Source organism: Pseudophryne corroboree, chromosome 6, assembly GCF_028390025.1.
Source record: "Pseudophryne corroboree isolate aPseCor3 chromosome 6, aPseCor3.hap2, whole genome shotgun sequence".
Lineage (NCBI taxonomy): Eukaryota > Metazoa > Chordata > Amphibia > Anura > Myobatrachidae > Pseudophryne > Pseudophryne corroboree.
In genome coordinates, this window is record NC_086449.1 from 402,171,152 (window position 1) to 402,191,573 (window position 20,422).

Here is a 20,422-nt window from a genome sequence, read left to right on the forward strand (position 1 = left end):
CTGCCGTTTGGATTGTCCATGGCACCTCGGGTCTTTACCAAGGTAATGGCCGAAATGATGATTCTTCTGCGAAGAAGAGGCGTATTAATTATCCCTTACTTGGACGATCTCCTGATAAGGGCAAGGTCCAGAGAACAGCTGGAGGACGGAGTAGCACTAACCCAACTAGTGCTGCAACAACACGGGTGGATTCTGAATTTTCCAAAATCCCAGTTGACCCCGACGACACGTCTGCTGTTCCTGGGAATGATTCTGGACACGGTTCAGAAAAAGGTGTTTCTTCCGAAGGAGAAAGCCAGGGAGTTATCCGAACTTGTCAGGAACCTCCTAAAACCAGGGAAAGTGTCTGTGCATCAATGCACAAGAGTCCTGGGAAAGATGGTGGCTTCTTACGAAGCGATTCCATTCGGCAGATTCCACGCACGAACTTTTCAGTGGGATCTGCTGGACAAATGGTCCGGATCACATCTGCAGATGCATCAGCGGATAACCTTATCGCCACGGACAAGGGTGTCTCTTCTGTGGTGGTTGCAGAGTGCTCATCTGTTAGAGGGCCGCAGATTCGGCATACAGGACTGGGTCCTGGTGACCACGGATGCCAGTCTGAGAGGCTGGGGAGCGGTCACACAGGGAAGAAACTTCCAGGGAGTATGGTCAAGCCTGGAGATGTCTCTTCACATAAATATACTGGAGCTAAGAGCGATTTACAATGCTCTAAGTCTGGCAAAACCCCTGCTTCAGGGTCAGCCGGTGTTGATCCAGTCGGACAACATCACGGCAGTCGCCCACGTAAACAGACAGGGCGGCACAAGAAGCAGGACAGCAATGGCAGAAGCTGCAAGGATTCTTCGCTGGGCGGAAGATCATGTGATAGCACTGTCAGCAGTATTCATTCCGGGAGTGGACAACTGGGAAGCAGACTTCCTCAGCAGACACGATCTACACCCGGGAGAGTGGGGACTTCATCCAGAAGTCTTCCACATGATTGTGAACCGTTGGGAAAAACCAATGGTGGATATGATGGCGTCCCGCCTCAACAAAAAACTGGACAGGTATTGCGCCAGGTCAAGAGACCCTCAGGCAATAGCTGTGGACGGTCTGGTAACACCGTGGGTGTTCCAGTCAGTGTATGTGTTCCCTCCTCTGCCTCTCATACCAAAAGTACTGAGAATTATACGGCAAAAGGGAGTAAGAACGATACTAGTGGCTCCGGATTGGCCAAGAAGAACTTGGTACCCGGAACTTCAAGAGATGCTCACGGAGGATCCGTGGCCTCTACCTCTAAGACGGGACCTGCTTCAGCAGGGACCGTGTCTATTCCAAGACTTACCGCGGCTGCGTTTGACGGCATGGCGGTTGAACGCCGAATTCTAAGGGAAAAAGGCATTCCGGAAGAGGTCATTCCTACACTGGTAAAAGCCAGGAAGGAGGTGACTGCACAACATTATCACCGCATTTGGAGAAAATATGTTGCGTGGTGTGAGGCCAGGAAGGCCCCCACGGAGGAATTTCAACTGGGTCGATTCCTACATTTCCTGCAAACAGGATTGTCTATGGGCCTCAAATTGGGGTCCATTAAGGTTCAAATTTCGGCCCTGTCGATTTTCTTCCAGAAAGAATTGGCTTCAGTTCCTGAAGTCCAGACTTTTGTAAAAGGAGTACTACATATACAGCCCCCGGTTGTGCCCCCAGTGGCACCGTGGGATCTTAATGTAGTCTTGGATTTTCTCAAATCCCATTGATTTGAGCCGCTCAAATCGGTGGAGTTGAAGTATCTTACATGGAAAGTAACCATGCTACTGGCCCTGGCTTCAGCCAGGAGAGTATCAGAATTGGCGGCTTTATCATATAAGAGCCCATATCTGATTTTCCATACGGACAGGGCAGAACTGCGGACGCGTCCTCATTTTCTGCCTAAGGTGGTGTCAGCGTTTCACCTGAACCAGCCTATTGTGGTGCCTGCGGCTACTAACGATTTGGAGGATTCCAAGTTGTTGGACGTGGTCCGGGCATTGAAAATATATATTTCAAGAACGGCGGGAGTCAGAAAATCTGACTCACTGTTTATATTGTATGCACCCAACAAGATGGGTGCTCCTGCTTCTAAGCAGACGATTGCTCGTTGGATTTGTAGCACAATTCAACTTGCACATTCTGTGGCAGGCTTGCCACAACCTAAATCTGTCAAGGCCCATTCCACAAGGAAAGTGGGCTCATCCTGGGCGGCTGCCCGGGGGGTCTCGGCATTACAACTCTGCCGAGCTGCTACTTGGTCAGGGGCAAACACGTTTGCAAAATTCTACAAATTTGATACCTTGGCTGAGGAGGACCTTGAGTTCTCTCATTCGGTGCTGCAGAGTCATCCGCACTCTCCCGCCCGTTTGGGAGCTTTGGTATAATCCCCATGGTCCTGACGGAGTCCCCAGCATCCACTTAGGACGTTAGAGAAAATAAGAATTTACTTACCGATAATTCTATTTCTCGTAGTCCGTAGTGGATGCTGGGCGCCCATCCCAAGTGCGGATTGTCTGCAATACTTGTACATAGTTATTGTTACAAACAAATTCGGGTTGTTATTGTTGTGAGCCGTCTGTTCAGAGGCTCCTACGTTTGTCATACTGTTAACTGGGTTCAGATCACAAGTTATACGGTGTGATTGGTGTGGCTGGTATGAGTCTTACCCGGGATTCAATATCCTTCCTTATTGTGTACGCTCGTCCGGGCACAGTATCCTAACTGAGGCTTGGAGGAGGGTCATAGGGGGAGGAGCCAGTACACACCACCTAATCCTAAAGCTTTATTTCTCTATCGTCCTAAGTGGATGCTGGGGTTCCTGAAAGGACCATGGGGAATAGCGGCTCCGCAGGAGACAGGGCACAAAAAAGTAAAGCTTTACTAGGTCAGGTGGTGTGCACTGGCTCCTCCCCCTATGACCCTCCTCCAGACTCCAGTTAGATTTTGTGCCCGAACGAGAAGGGTGCAATCTAGGTGGCTCTCCTAAAGAGCTGCTTAGAGAAAGTTTAGTTTAGGTTTTTTTCTTTACAGTGAGTCCTGCTGGCAACAGGATCACTGCAACGTGGGACTTAGGGGGAAAGTAGTAAACTCACCTGCATGCAGAGTGGATTTGCTGCTTGGCTACTGGACACCATTAGCTCCAGAGGGATCGAACACAGGCCCAGCCGTGGAGTCCGGTCCCGGAGCCGCGCCGCCGACCCCCTTGCAGATGCTGAAGCGTGAAGAGGTCCGGAAACCGGCGGCTGAAGACTCCTCAGTCTTCATAAGGTAGCGCACAGCACTGCAGCTGTGCGCCATTTTCCTCTCAGCACACTTCACTGGGCAGTCACTGAGGGTGCAGAGCGCTGGGGGGGGGCGCTCTGAGAGGCAAATATAAACCTTATACAAGGCTAAAAATACCTCACATATAGCCCATAGGGGCTATATGGAGATATTTAACCCCTGCCTGACTGGAAAAATAGCGGGAGAAGAACCCGCCGAAAAAGGGGCGGGGCCTATCTCCTCAGCACACGGCGCCATTTTCTGTCACAGCTCCGCTGGTCAGAACGGCTCCCAGGTCTCTCCCCTGCACTGCACTACAGAAACAGGGTAAAACAGAGAGGGGGGGCACATTAATGGCTATATATATATATATTAAAGCAGCTATAAGGGAGCACTTAATATAAGGATATCCCTTGTATATATAGCGCTTTGTGGTGTGTGCTGGCAGACTCTCCCTCTGTCTCCCCAAAAGGGCTAGTGGGTCCTGTCTTCATTAGAGCATTCCCTGTGAGTTTGCGGTGTGTGTCGGTACGTGGTGTCGACATGTATGAGGACGATATTGGTGTGGAGGCGGAGCAATTGCCAAATATGCAGATGTCACCCCCCAGGGGGTCGACACCAGAATGGATGCCTTTATTTGTGGAATTACGTGATGGTTTATCTTCCCTTAAACAGTCAGTTGAGGACATGAGGCGGCCGGACAATCAATTAATGCCTGTCCAGGCGCCTCAAACACCGTCAGGGGCTGTAAAACGCCCTTTGCCTCAGTCGGTCGACACAGACACAGACACGGGCACTGATTCCAGTGACGACGGTAGAAATTCAAACGTATTTTCCAGTAGGGCCACACGTTATATGATTTTGGCAATGAAGGAGACGTTACATTTAGCTGATACTACAGATACCGTAAAACAGGGTATTATGTATGGTGTGAAAAAACTACAAACAGTTTTTCCTGAATCAGAAGAATTAAATGACGTGTGTGATGAAGCGTGGGTTGCTCCTGATAAAAAGTTGATAATTTCAAAAAAGTTATTGGCATTATACCCTTTCCCGCCAGAGGTTAGGGCGCGCTGGGAAACACCCCCTAAGGTGGACAAGGCGCTCACACGCTTATCCAAACAAGTGGCGTTACCCTCTCCTGAGACGGCCGCACTTAAGGATCCATCAGATAGAAAGATGGAAGTTATTCAAAAGAATATATACACACATGCAGGTGTTATACTACGACCAGCTATAGCAACTGCCTGGATGTGCAGTGCTGGAGTAGTTTGGTCAGAATCCCTGATTGAAAATATTGATACCCTAGATAGGGACAATGTTTTACTGTCGTTAGAACAAATAAAGGATGCATTTATCTATATGCGTGATGCACAGAGGGATATTTGCACACTGGCATCTCGGGTGAGTGCTATGTCCATTTCAGCCAGAAGAGCCTTATGGACACGACAGTGGACAGGCGATGCGGATTCAAAACGTCACATGGAGGTTTTGCCGTATAAAGGGGAGGAGTTATTTGGAGTTGGTCTATCAGACTTGGTGGCCACGGCTACTGCCGGGAAATCCACTTTTTTACCTCAAGTCACTCCCCAACAGAGAAAGGCACCGACCTTTCAACCGCAGCCTTTTCGCTCCTACAAAAATAAGAGAGCAAAGGGCTTGTCGTACCTGCCACGAGGCAGAGGAAGAGGGAAGAGACACCAACAGGCAGCTCCTTCCCAGGAACAGAAGCCCTCCCCGGCTCCTGCAAAAACCTCAGCATGACGCTGGGGCCTCTCAAGCGGACTCGGGGACAGTGGGGGGCCGTCTCAAAAATTACAGCGCGCAGTGGGCTCACTCGCAGGTAGACCCCTGGATCCTGCAGATAATATCTCAGGGGTACAGGTTGGAATTAGAGACGGATCCTCCTCACAGCAGGTGATAGTCAAAGTACCCCTATTACAACAAGGAAAGGGGTATTATTCCACTCTATTTGTGGTACCGAAGCCGGATGGCTCGGTAAGGCCTATTCTAAATCTGAAGTCCTTGAACCTCTACATAAAAAAGTTCAAGTTCAAGATGGACCAGGGGTACCTCAGGTTCATTGTTCAAAACTGTCACTATCAGTTTCAGACGCTGCTGTTCGGATTGTCCACGGCGCCTCGGGTCTTTACCAAGGTAATGGCCGAGATGATGATTCTTCTTCGAAGAAAAGGCGTATTAGTTATCCCATACTTGGACGATCTCCTAATAAGGGCAAGGTCCAGAGAACAGCTGGAGACAGCTTTAGCACTATCTCAAGAGGTGCTAAGACAACACGGGTGGATTCTGAATATTCCAAAATTCCATTTAATCCCGACAACTCGTCTGCTGTTCCTAGGTATGATTCTGGACACGGTTCAGAAAAAGGTTTTCCTTCCAGAGGAAAAAGCCAAGGAGTTATCCGATCTGGTCAGGAACCTCCTAAAACCAGGAAAAGTGTCAGTACATCAATGCACAAGAGTCCTGGGAAAAATGGTGGCTTCTTACGAAGCAATTCCATTCGGCAGATTCCATGCAAGAATATTCCAAAGGGATCTGTTGGACAAATGGTCAGGGTCGCATCTGCAGATGCACCTGCGAATAACCCTGTCACCAAAGACAAGGGTGTCACTTCTGTGGTGGTTGCAGAAGGCTCACCTATTAGAAGGCCGCAGATTCGGCATTCAGGATTGGATCCTGGTGACCACGGACGCCAGCCTGAGAGGCTGGGGAGCAGTCACACAAGGAAGAAACTTCCAGGGAGTATGGACGAGTCTGGAAAAGTCTCTTCACATAAACATTCTGGAACTAAGAGCAATCTACAATGCTCTAAGCCAGGCGGAACTTCTCCTGCAAGGAAAGCCGGTGTTGATTCAGTCGGACAACATCACGGCGGTCGCCCATGTAAACAGGCAGGGCGGCACAAGAAGCAGGAGTGCAATGGCAGAAGCTGCCAAGATTCTTCGCTGGGCGGAGAATCACGTGATAGCACTGTCAGCAGTGTTCATCCCGGGCGTGGACAACTGGGAAGCAGACTTCCTCAGCAGACACGATCTTCATCCGGGAGAGTGGGGTCTACATCCAGAAGTCTTCAACATGTTAATAGACCGTTGGGAAAGACCAATTGTAGACATGATGGCGTCTCGCCTCAACAAGAAACTGGACAAATATTGCGCCAGGTCAAGAGATCCACAGGCAATAGCTGTGGACGCACTGGTAACTCCTTGGGTGTACCAGTCAGTGTATGTGTTTCCTCCTCTGCCGCTCATACCAAAGGTATTGAAGATCATACGGCAAAGAAGAGTAAGAACAATACTAGTGGTTCCGGATTGGCCGAGAAGGACTTGGTATCCGGAACTTCAAGAGATGCTCACGGACGAACCGTGGCCTCTACCTCTGAGAAGGGACCTGCTACAGCAGGGTCCCTGTCTTTTTCAAGACTTACCGCGGCTGCGTTTGACGGCATGGCGGTTGAACGCCAGATCCTAAAAGGGAAAGGCATTCCAGAAGAAGTCATTCCTACCTTGATTAAGGCACGGAAGGAAGTCACCGTGAAACATTATCACCGCATTTGGCGAAAATATGTAGCGTGGTGCGAGGATCGGAGGGTTCCGACGGAGGAATTCCAACTGGGTCGTTTCCTACATTTCCTGCAATCAGGATTATCTATGGGTCTCAAATTGGGATCCATTAAGGTTCAAATTTCGGCCCTGTCAATATTCTTCCAAAAAGAATTGGCCTCTGTCCCTGAGGTCCAGACTTTTGTCAAGGGAGTACTGCATATACAGCCTCCTGTGGTGCCTCCGGTGGCACCGTGGGATCTAAATGTAGTTTTAGATTTCCTCAAATCCCATTGGTTTGAACCATTGAAAAAGGTGGATTTGAAATATCTCACATTGAAAGTGACTATGTTACTAGCCCTGGCCTCTGCCAGGAGAGTATCTGAATTGGCGGCTTTATCTTATAAAAGTCCTTATCTAATCTTCCATTCGGATAGGGCAGAACTGCGGACTCGTCCGCATTTTCTCCCTAAAGTGGTATCAGCATTTCATCTGAACCAACCTATTGTGGTGCCTGCGGCCACTAGCGACTTGGAGGACTCCAAGTTGTTGGACGTTGTCAGAGCCTTAAAAATATACATTGCAAGGACGGCTGGAGTCAGAAAATCTGACTCGCTGTTTATATTGTATGCACCCAACAAGTTGGGCGCACCTGCTTCTAAGCAGTCGATTGCTCGTTGGATTTGTAACACAATTCAACTTGCACATTCTGTGGCAGGCCTGCCACAGCCTAAAACTGTAAAAGCCCACTCCACAAGGAAGGTGGGCTCATCTTGGGCGGCTGCCCGAGGGGTCTCGGCATTACAACTCTGCCGAGCAGCTACGTGGTCGGGGGAGAACACGTTTGTAAAATTTTACAAATTTGATACCCTGGCAAAGGAGGACCTGGAGTTCTCTCATTCGGTGCTGCAGAGTCATCCGCACTCTCCCGCCCGTTTGGGAGCTTTGGTATAATCCCCATGGTCCTTTCAGGAACCCCAGCATCCACTTAGGACGATAGAGAAAATAAGAATTTACTTACCGATAATTCTATTTCTCGGAGTCCGTAGTGGATGCTGGGCGCCCATCCCAAGTGCGGATTATCTGCAATACTTGTACATAGTTATTGTTAACTAATTCGGGTTATTGTTAAGGAGCCATCTTTAAGAGGCCCTTTCTGTTGTCATACTGTTAACTGGGTTTAGATCACAAGTTGTACGGTGTGATTGGTGTGGCTGGTATGAGTCTTACCCGGGATTCAAAATGCCTCCCTTATTGTGTATGCTCGTCCGGGCACAGTACCTAACTGGAGTCTGGAGGAGGGTCATAGGGGGAGGAGCCAGTGCACACCACCTGACCTAGTAAAGCTTTACTTTTTTGTGCCCTGTCTCCTGCGGAGCCGCTATTCCCCATGGTCCTTTCAGGAACCCCAGCATCCACTACGGACTCCGAGAAATAGAATTATCGGTAAGTAAATTCTTATTTTCAGTGCCCTGTCTCCTGCGGAGCCGCTATTCCCCATGGTCCTGACGGAGTCCCCAGCATCCACTACGGACTACGAGAAATAGAATTATCGGTAAGTAAATTCTTATTTTTGTTTGCCACAATGTCTTACACCTACCACACATTCATCCTCAAATCATCTTCTGGTAGGGCTTGTTCCCCGATATTTTCTCTACAATGATCTGAGTTGACCCCCAATTATCAGACACAGCCTGACCCTTTATCAGGACCTTGGCAACAATTGTATTCTGAGCAGTGGTCTTGTCAAATAAATGATGTGCTGCACGATCTATATTTATTTGCCAGCAACTCGCAATTGTGCACTATTAGTACAGCATTGCCTTATAGGCAACACACAGTCATATCATTTGTTCAGCAGGAATCATTTGATTTGTCGTTGGTGTAAGGTACTGTAGCTTACACTGCTGATAAAGGCTTTTCATATACACCCACACACACACACACACACACACACACACACACACAAACACACACAAACACACACACACAATGTGCGCCATAGAGTTTTAGTAGGTTGAATTAAACAATTTAAAAATCAAGCATTTATTTGCAATAAAACAAATTTACATTTGTACCAATGTTTAGAATGACAAAGGCAGATCACCAATCCACAGCAATCAATCAGTGCACTAGAATTGCTTGCCGCAGCTAGCTGCCACGATGCTTCACATTGGGGTGTTGATCATTGGGTCGACAGTAACTAGGTTGACAGTCATTAGGTCGACCATTATTGGTTGACACTTGAAATAGATCAACGCGGTCATTAGGTCGCCATGAATTTTTCTTTATGTCGTTTTTTCCGTAAAGTGACCGGGAACCCCAATTTGTGCACCTTGTACCCCCGTATGGCTTGCTTTGTTCGCCATGCTTCGGGCAAGGTTTACTATTCCCAATCGTAGTCCACGTGGATCGTAAAGTATGAAAAAGTTTAAAAAATTTAAATTTGTTTAGAAAAACTCATGTTGACCTTTTCATGTGTTGACCTAGTGACCATGTCGACCTAATTAGTGTTGACCTAAGCAGGGCCGGATTAAGGTCTATGTATGTGGTGTGTATGTATATATATATATATATATATATATATACCGATACACATATACTGTAGCTCCTCTGCGGCGGCACTCAGAAATGATGACAGACAAGGCAGGAATAATATTAATGTTTCAAAGGTTTAGTTTGTCATCAGGATGACAAAGTAAACCTTCGACACGTTGATATTATACCTGCCTTGTCTGTACATTATTTCCGAGTGCCGCCGCAAAGGAGATATAGTATTTGGAGTTCCCGCAGAGGTACCTTTGGCTATATTGGGGGTGCTGCTTCAATTCACTATCTATATATATCTATATATATATATCTATATATATCTATATATATATATCTATATATATATATATCTATATATATATATCTATATATATATATATATATATCTATATATATATATATATCTATATATATATATATATATATATATATATATATATATATATACAGGTTGAGTATCCCTTATCCAAAATGCTTGGGACCAGCGGTATTTTGGATATGGGATTTTTCCGTATTTTGGAATAATTGCATACCATAATGAGATATCATGGTGATGAGACCTAAGTCTAAGCACAGAATGCATTTATGTTACATATACACCTTGTACACACAGCCTGAAGGTCATTTAATACAATATTTTTAATAACTTTGTGTATTTAAACATAGTTTGTGTACATTGAGCCATCAAAAAACAAAGTTTTCACTATCTCACTCTCACTCAAAAAAGTCTGTATTTCGGAATATTCCGTATTTCGGAATATTTGGATATGGGATACTCAACCTGGGATGTCAGGTATGCAGCTGGGCGATTGCCACCAATGGCATAAAACTGAAAGTAATATTTCCAAATATGGTTGCATATATATATATATATATATATATATATATATATATATATATATATATGCAACCATATTTGGAAATATTACTTTCAGTTTTATGCCATTGGTGGCAATCGCCCAGCTGCATACCTGACATCCCAGCGCTGACGATGTGCACCACATGCGGGAAGGGGTCCAGAGCCGCTGCGACCAGCTCCCTCTTCCGCAGCTCAGCTGTCTTCTCAACAGCAGCTGCCGCTGAGGAGCTTCCCTACAGTCAGCGCCGACGATGTGCACCATGTGAGGGAAGGGGTCCAGAGCCGCGGCGACCAGCTCTTTCCTGCCTGTGCCGCAGCGGCTCTGGTTAGTCAGTGCCTCGCGGGATTTGATGTCATTAACCCGTGAGGCACTGACAAACTATCACTCGTTACTAATGTTAAATTAGTCTTCACTTTAGGTGCAGGGTGCTGGTCAGTGAGGAGGTCATATTTCAATTTTAAAGTACAAAATGTTTGATGTGATGTATCACTAGAGCTACAGTAAGTGCAGCGATATGTAAATGTAAATATGCCCTCCTCACTGATCAGCAGCCTGCATTTAGAATGAACACTATAAATGGTGCTTCAGCCAATCAGCTCCTGTCATTGAGGAGCTGATTGGTTGGAGCACCAGTTAACATTTGTGACAAGTGATAATATCACTCGTTAAATCTGCCCTTTTATTTCTATGACTAAAACACGTTTATACTTTTTCTTTTCAATGTTTGCCTGCTTTTCAGCTGAAGGACCTGTATTTTCATCTGGCCACAATCTAAAGGAATTTACAGCTGCACATGGAAAAGCATACCACGCAGATGTATTTAATGCTTGTGTCAAGGTGAATGTCAATACTGAACCTAAATTTAGTAATTGAGCAAAAGCACTTAAACTATAATCACATGTAAGCATATGACACATAGACAAAAATGATTTACTACATTGCCAAGGTATGTAGATACCCATATGTATTAGTTGAACAACTCATTCCAAAGCCTTGGACATTACATAGAAACATAGACTTTGACGGCAGATAAGAACCACTTGGCCCATCTAGTCTTCCCCATTTTTTTAATTCGTTAGGCAATCTCAACCCCTTTTGAACCTTAGTTCTTTGTAAGGATATTCATATGCCTATCCCATGCATGTTTAAATTGCTCTACTGACTTAGCCTCTACCACCTCTGATGGGAGGCTATTCCACTTGTCCACTACCCTTTCTGTGAAGTCATTTTTCCTTGAACCTGCCTCTCTCCATTTTCAGAGTATGTCCTCGAATTCTAATACTTCTCTTCCTTTGAAGAATGTTTCCCTCCTGTTACCCTTGGTATATTTGAAAGTTACTATCATGTCCCCCCTTTCCATTCTCTGCTCCAAACTATACATGTTAAGATCTTTTAGCCTTTCCGGGTAAGTTTTGTGATGTAGGCCATGTACCATTTTCGTTGCCCTTCTGTGTACACTCTATAATGTATTTAAATCCTTCTGGAGATATGGTCTCCAGAACTGGACACAGTATTCCAGATGAGGCCACACCAATGACCTATACAGTGGCATTATAACTTATTTTTTCCTGCTACCGATTCCTTTCCCTATGCACCCAAGCATCTTATTTGCCTTTCTGCAGCGGGGTACACTGGTATTCCACAGTGAATAACATAGGGGGTGTAAAGTTGGATCTTGATCCGAGGCACCAACAGGCTAAAAACTTTGACTGTTCCCAGGATGCACCGCACAGCCTCCTCTATATAACCCCTCCTCCGTGCACAGGAGCTCAGTTTTAAAGTTGGTGCCTGCAGCCTTAGGCAGCCCTGAAGAAACTTGAAGAAAAGCTTTTACTATTATGCTGAGCCGCAGCACTTCTATGTCTGGGAGACATGCCGTGCTGCGGCTCCATCACCTCCCTTTCTCGGCGCTGTACACTCCCGCGGCCTGGTTCCCAGGTACTTACAGCAGGGACGCACCAGTATTTCTCTAACGTCCTAGAGGATGCTGGGGACTTCGTAAGGACCATGGGGAGAGACGGGCTCCACAGGAGACATGGGCACTTTAAGAAAGAATTTAGTTCCTGGTGTGCACTGGCTCCTCCCTCTCTGCCCCTCCTCCAGACCTCAGTTTGATTCTGTGCCCAGAGGAGCTGGGTGCTTTTCAGTGTGCTCTCCTGAGTTTGCTGATAGAAAGTTTTTTGTTAGGTTTTTTTTATTTTCAGGGAGCTCTGCTGGCAACAGACTCCCTGCATCGTGGGACTGAGGGGAGAGAAGCAGCCCTACTCTCTGAAGCTAGGTCCTGCTTCTTAGGCTACTGGACACCATTAGCTCCAGAGGGATCGGTACGCAGGATCTCACCCTCGCCGGCCGTGCCGCCGTCCCCCTCGCAGAGCCGGAAGACTGAACCCGGGTGAGTATGAGAAGCTAGAAGACTTCACAGGTGGCAGAAGACTTTGTGGTCTTCACTGGAGGTAACGCACAGCACTGCAGCTGTGCGCCATTGCTCCACACACCTACACATACTCCGGTCACTGTTAGGGTGCAGGGCGCAGGGGGGGGGGGGGGCGCCCTGGGCAGCAATTGGGACCTCATTCTGGCAAATGAACACATATATACAGCTGGGCACTGTATATATGTAGGAGCCCCCGCCAAAGAAATTAAATTTAAGCGGGACAGAAGCCCGCCGCCGAGGGGGCGGGGCTTCTTCCTCAGCACTCACCAGCGCCATTTTTTCTCCACAGCACGCTGAGAGGAAGCTCCCCAGGCTCTCCCCTGCTGATACACGGTAGAAGAGGGTTGAAAAGAGAGGGGGGGCACATAATTAGGCGCAAAAAAAAAAAGTATATAAACAGCAGCTACTGGGTTAACATTAAGTTACTGTGTTATTCCTGGGTTATATAGCGCTGGGGTGTGTGCTGGCATACTCTCTCTCTGTCTCTCCAAAGGGCCTCGTGGGGGAACTGTCTTCAGAAAGGACATTCCCTGTGTGTGTGGTGTTTCGGTACGCTTGTGTCGACATGTCTGATGTGGAAGGCTATGTGGGAGAGGAGCGGGAGCAAATGAATGTGGTGTCTCCGCCGACGGCGCCGACACCTGATTGGCTGGATATGTGGAAGGTTTTAAATGATAATGTAAATTCCTTGCATAAAAGATTAGACAAGGCTGATGCATTGGGACAGGCAGGGTCTCAACCCGTGCCTGATCCTATGTCGCAGGGACCGTCGGGGTCTCAAAAGCGCCCACTATCCCAAATTGTTGACACAGATACCGACATGGATTCTGACTCCATTGTCGATTACGATGATGCAAAGTTACAGCCAAAGTTGGCTAAATCACTCCAATATATGATTTTAGCAATTAAGGAGGTTTTGCACATCACAGAGGAAACCCCTGTCCGTGACACAAGGGTTTATATGTATAAGGGAAAGAAACCTGAGGTAACTTTTCCCCCCTCACACGAACTGAATGAGTTATGTGAAAAAGCTTGGGAATCTCCAGATAAAAAACTGCAGATTTCCAAACGGATTCTTATGGCGTATCCTTTCCCACCAACGGACAGGTTACGATGGGAATCCTCCCCTAGGGTGGACATCGCTTTAACACGCTTATCCAAAAAGGTAGCCCTGCCGTCCCAGGATACGGCTACCCTCAAGGATGCTGCTGATCGCAAACAGGAGGGTACCCTGAAGTCCATTTATACACATTCAGGTACCTTGCTCAGACCGGCAATCGCGTCGGCCTGGGTCTGTAGTGTAGTAGCGGCATGGACTAATACCTTATCAGAGGAGTTTGATACCCTAGATAGGGATACTGTTTTATTGACCCTGGGGCATATTAAAGACGCTGTCCTTTATATGAGAGATGCTCAAAGAGACATTAGTCTGCTTGGTTCTAGAATAAACGCTATGTCGATTTCTGCCAGAAGGGTCCTGTGGACTCGGCAATGGACAGGTGATGGCGACTCAAAACGACATATGGAGGTTTTACCTTACAGGGGTGAGGAATTGTTCGGTGAAGGTCTCTCGGACCTGGTCTCCACAGCTACGGCTGGAAAGTCAAATTTTTTGCCTTATGTTCCCTCACAGCCTAAGAGAGCACCGCATTATCAAATGCAGTCCTTTCGTTCACAAAGAAACAAAGTCCGAGGTGCGTCCTTTCTTGCCAGAGGGAGGGGCAGAGGAAAGAAGCTGCACAATACAGCTAGTTCCCAGGAACAGAAGTCCTCCCCGGCCTCTGCAAAATCCACCGCATGACGCTGGGGCTCCACTGGCGAAGTCGGGGCCAGTGGGGGCGCGTCTTCGGAATTTCAGCCACATGTGGGTTCACTCCCAGGTAGATCCCTGGGCAATAGAAATTGTGTCTCAGGGTTACAAGCTGGAATTCGAAGAGGTGCCTCCTCGCCGGTTTTTCAAATCGGCCCTACCATCTTCCCTCCTAGAGAGGGAGATAGTGTTAAATGCAATACAAAAATTGTATCTTCAGCAGGTGGTGGTCGAGGTTCCCCTCCCTCAACAGGGAAGGGGTTATTATTCGACCATGTTTGTGGTTCCGAAACCGGACGGTTCGGTTAGACCCATATTGAATTTAAAATCTCTGAACCTATACTTGAAGAGGTTCAAGTCAAGATGGAATCGCTAAGAGCGGTCATCGCCAGCCTGGAAGGGGGGGATTTTATGGTGTCACTGGACATAAAGGATGCGTACCTTCATGTCCCCATTTATCCACCTCATCAGGCGTACCTAAGATTTGCGGTACAGGACTGTCATTACCAATTTCAGACGTTGCCGTTTGGTCTCTCAACGGCTCCGAGGATTTTCACCAAGGTAATGGCGGAAATGATGGTGCTCCTGCGCAAGCAGGGTGTCACAATTATCCCGTACTTGGACGATCTCCTCATAAAAGCGAGATCAAGAGAGCAGTTGCTGAACAGCGTATCTCTTTCACTGAAAGTGTTACAACAACACGGCTGGATTCTCAATATCCCAAAGTCGCAGTTGGTTCCTACGACTCGTCTGCCTTTCTTGGGCATGATTCTGGACACAACCCAGAAAAGGGTTGATCTTCCGATAGAAAAAGCCCAGGAACTTATGACTCTGGTCAGGAACCTTTTGAAATCAAGACAGGTGTCCGTGCATCATTGCACTCGAGTCCTGGGAAAGATGGTGGCCTCATACGAGGCCATTCTCTTTGGCAGGTTCCATGCGAGGACTTTCCAATGGGATCTGTTGGACAAGTGGTCCGGATCACATCTACAGATGCATCGGTTGATCACCCTGTCCCCCAGGGCCAGGGTGTCGCTCCTGTGGTGGCTACAGAGTGCTCACCTTCTCGAGGGCCGCAGATTCGGCATTCAGGATTGGATCCTGGTGACCACGGACGCAAGCCTCCGAGGTTGGGGAGCAGTCACACAGGGAAGAAATTTCCAAGGTCTTTGGTCAAGTCAAGAGACTTGTCTGCACATCAACATCCTGGAACTAAGGGCCATATACAATGCCCTACGTCAAGCGGAGGCCTTACTTCGCGACCAACCAATTCTGATCCAGTCAGACAACATCACCGCAGTAGCTCATGTAAACCGCCAAGGCAGCACAAGGAGCAGAGCGGCAATGGCGGAAGCTACCAGGATTCTTCGCTGGGCGGAGAATCATGTAAGCGCACTGTCAGCAGTGTTCATTCCGGGAGTGGACAACTGGGAAGCAGACTTCCTCAGCAGACACGACCTACACCCGGGAGAGTGGGGACTTCATCCAGAAGTCTTCGCACAGATTGTGAGTCGGTGGGAACTGCCACAAATAGACATGATGGCGTCCCGCCTCAACAAAAAGCTACAGAGGTATTGCGCCAGGTCCAGAGACCCTCAGGCAGTAGCGGTAGACGCCCTCGTGACACCGTGGGTGTTCCGGTCCGTCTATGTATTTCCTCCTCTTCCTCTCATACCCAAGGTGTTGAGAATAGTAAGAAGAAAAGGAGTGAGAACAATCCTCGTTGTTCCAGATTGGCCACGACGGACCTGGTATCCAGATCTGCAGGAAATGCTCACGGAAGATCCGTTGCCTCTTCCTCTAAGGCAGGACCTGTTGCAACAGGGACCCTGTCTGTTCCAAGACTTACCGCGGCTGCGTTTGACGGAATGGCGGTTGAACGCCGGATCCTAGCGGAAAAAGGTATTCCGGTTGAGGTTATCCCTACGCTGATAAAGGCTAAGAAGGAAGTAACAGCAAAACATTATCACCGTATATGCCGAAGATATGTTTCTTGGTGTGAGGCCAGGAATGCTCCTACGGAAGAATTCCATCTGGGCCGTTTTCTTCACTTCCTACAAACTGGAGTGGATTTGGGCCTTAAATTAGGCTCCATTAAGGTCCAGATTTCGGCCCTATCCATTTTCTTTCAAAAAGAATTGGCTTCTCTCCCAGAAGTTCAGACTTTTGTTAAGGGAGTACTGCATATTCAGCCTCCGTTTGTGCCTCCGGTGGCGCCTTGGGACCTTAATGTGGTCTTGGACTTCCTAAAGTCACACTGGTTTGAACCACTGAAAACGGTGGAATTGAAATATCTCACTTGGAAGGTGGTCATGTTATTAGCCCTGGCTTCGGCTAGGCGAGTGTCGGAATTAGCGGCTTTATCACATAAAAGCCCCTATCTGGTTTTTCCATATGGATAGAGCGGAATTGCGGACACGTCCTCAGTTCCTGCCAAAAGTGGTTTCATCCTGTCATATGAACCAACCTATTGTGGTGCCTGTGGCTACACAGGACTTAGAGGATTCCGAGTCCCTTGATGTGGTCAGGGCTTTGAAAATTTATGTAGCCAGGACGGCTAGAGTCCGAAAAACAGAAGCAGTGTTTGTTCTGTATGCATCCAACAAGCTTGGCGGCCCTGCTTCAAAGCAGACTCTTGCTCGCTGGATCTGTATCACGATTCAGCAGGCGCATTCTACGGCAGGATTGCCGTTACCTAAATCGATCAAGGCCCATTCCACTAGGAAAGTGGGCTCTTCTTGGGCGGCTGCCCGAGGGGTCTCGGCACTACAGCTGTGTCGAGATGCTACTTGGTCGGGTACAAACACCTTTGCAAAATTCTATAAGTTTGATACCCTGGCTGAGGAGGACCTCATGTTTGCTCAATCGGTGCTGCAGAGTCATCCGCACTCTCCCGCCCGTTTGGGAGCTTTGGTATAATCCCCATGGTCCTTACGGAGTCCCCAGCATCCTCTAGGGCGTTAGAGAAAATAAGATTTTACTTACCGGTAAATCTATTTCTCGTAGTCCGTAGAGGATGCTGGGCGCCCGTCCCAAGTGCGGACTACTTCTGCAATACTTGTATATAGTTATTGCTTCAATAAGGGTTACGTTATTGTTGCATCGGGCGTGAACTGATGCTATGTTGTTGTCATACTGTTTACTGGATTGTTATCACAAGTTGTACGGTGTGATTGGTGTGGCTGGTATGAATCTTGCCCTTGGATTAACAAAAATCCTTTCCTCGTACTGTCCATCTCCTCTGGGCACAGTTCTCTAACTGAGGTCTGGAGGAGGGGCAGAGAGGGAGGAGCCAGTGCACATCAGGAACTAAATTCTTTCTTAAAGTGCCCATGTCTCCTGCGGAGCCCGTCTCTCCCCATGGTCCTTACGGAGTCCCCAGCATCCTCTACGGACTACGAGAAATAGATTTACTGGTAAGTAAAATCTTATTTTTTGGCACACCGCCGCTGCTCATCTCTTGGATCGCGTAGCTGCTGGACTTGGGGAGGAGGTAAGAGGGATCCCCAGGGGGACCCGCCGGGTAAAATCGCGATTTGCGCGTGGCCCATTGGAGATGGACTGCGCGTCTGGCGTGGACACTGTACTGCTCAGGTACCACACTATATCCACCAGGGCGATTTGGGAGCACAGGCATTTATTTTAGGCTGCTTACAGTACCGGTGGTGAAGTCCAGCATTGTGGGGATAGAGCGCTGCCTGTAGCCCCTCCCCCCAGCTTCGGGCGCCATCTCCTGCAGATGCTTCTGCCCTGGAGCTGCTTTCACTTTCCCCTCTCTCCCTGCTGAGACCTGGCGCCATTTTTAGCTGAAGGGCTGCTCTCTATGGGATTGCTGGGTGCTGTCTCCTCTGTATAGCCGCCTGTTCCAGTGCCGTGCTTATACAGGACACTTGAGTATTCTACCTGTCAATTGACTGTGGCCCTCATTCCGAGTTGTTCGCTCGCTAGCTGCTTTTAGCAGCATTGCAAACGCTAGGCCGCCGCCCTCTGGGAGTGTATCTTAGTTTAGCAGAATAGCGAACGAAAGATTAGCAGAACTGCTACTAACTAATTCCTTGCAGTTTGAGTAGCTCCAGACCTACTCCTAGATTGCGATCACCTCAGTCCGTTTAGTTCCTGGTTTGACGTCACAAACACGCCCTGCGTTCGGCCAGCCACTCCCCCGTTTTTCCAGCCACTCCTGCATTTTCACCTGGCACGCCTGCGTTTTTTAGCACACTCCCTGAAAACGGCCAGTTTCCGCCCAGAAACACCCACTTCCTGTCAATCACACTACGATCACTCGAGCGTTGAAAAAAACGTCGCTCGAGCTTGTGTAAATCTCCAAAGTTTTGTGCAAAATTACTTAACGCATGCGCACTGCGTACCATGCGCATTTTCCACCTAATCGCTGCGTTGCGAAAAAAGGCAACGAGCGAACAACTCTGAATGACCACCTGTGTTAATTAAGAAATAAGTGTTCTTCTGACAGAATAGGTGGTACAATTATTCTGTGATACATATCCAGTACTGCTGTGCATTGTTATATCTCTCTGCATATACATATCTGCTATTATATGTAAATATCCTGTCCAGTGCAGTATTATTGCTGTGTACATTACTCCTGCATTGTGTTTGTGACTGAGTGTGCCATATAGCTGCTGTGCGTGCTCTCCTTGTTAAGTGTATCACACCCTTGCTATCACTATATTCTGAACCCTGTGAGGATAAGTGCGTCAAGGTCCACATTTATTTGTCTATATATTAGAGAGAGAGAGAGATATAGAGAGAGAGCTATATATTGCTACACAGTCTATACATCTCAGTGTATTTTTCTGTGTATTTCAGTCACCCCATACCGATTAATTTCTCTGTTTGTGTCCTGCTTTTATTAGCACATAAATCAAGGGATTACGGGATTACTACTGTTTGGATATATTGTACTGTGTGCTGTGCGGCTACATTCCTCATAATGTCTGCCACACAGGGCGGGAATGCTGCTCCCACGGATTTACCGAGAGGGGAACCTGCTGCTAGAGATTTGTGTACTGGGTCACTTACATCTCCCACTCCACCTGTGGCGAACTAAGAGCCACCATGGGATGCCTTCTCTTGTATGCTAAATACTTTGGTAACACGTCTTACGCCCCCTGTGGGACTACCTATGCCATTGCAGCCACAAATTGTCCCTGTAGTTAATCCGCCTTGTATCTAACCAGATACAGGTTTTGAATAAATCCTTGGTTAAACAGAAGTCTACACCTCAGCCCTCAGGGGCTAAGGGGCCCTCTAAGCACGTGATTTCTTCCTCTCAATCCACTCATGTTTCAGTTACTTCTTCTGATGAAGATGGGGCCTATACTGATCTGACTGATTCTGACTCAGCAGCCTCTGATGGGGAGCATGTACCTCAGGTTGATGTCCCTGAATTAGTGGAAGCTATCAAAATTCTCCAGATTGATGATGAAACTGATCCCACTACTGCATCAAAAAAGCCTGATAAATTGAAGCGTCAGAAGGTGGCAAAGGATAGTTTTTTTTCACTCTGACCCTTTAATTGACATACGTCAAGAGGCTTGGATCTCCCCAGGAAAGAAGTTTGCCCTGTCCAAGAAGATGTTGGCTTGTTTTCCTATCCCTGCGGAGTTGACTAACAAGTGAGAAACTCCACCGCCGGTCGACTCTCATGTCGCCTGGATTGTAGTTTCCTCTTCTCTGCCTGTCACCACTGTCACCTCCCTGAATGAGCCGACAGATTGTTAGATGCGCACCAAGCAAAGTAAGAATTCCAGACCCTATGGTAAATCCGAGCAGAAGCCGGTTTCCGGGCCTTCAACATAGTTTGAATGACAGCCTCAGAAAAACCTTTGGCCCTTAAGTCGGACGTTTCAAGAGCCACGCCGTCAAAGCCAACCGGGCTAAATCCTGATATACACAGGGGCCCTGAATGAGG

The 20,422-nt window shown here is 47.7% G+C and overlaps 1 protein-coding gene across 1 annotated transcript in view; it reads left to right on the forward strand.

Moving 5' to 3' along the window:
* Nucleotides 1-20,422, forward strand: part of ECHDC3 (enoyl-CoA hydratase domain containing 3) — a 92,892-nt gene that overhangs the window by 29,171 nt on the left and 43,299 nt on the right. The window contains exon 3 of the mRNA XM_063926866.1: nt 10,986-11,083. Within this exon, the coding sequence (XP_063782936.1) occupies nt 10,986-11,083 (98 nt within the window). The remainder of the gene's footprint in view (nt 1-10,985; nt 11,084-20,422) is intronic.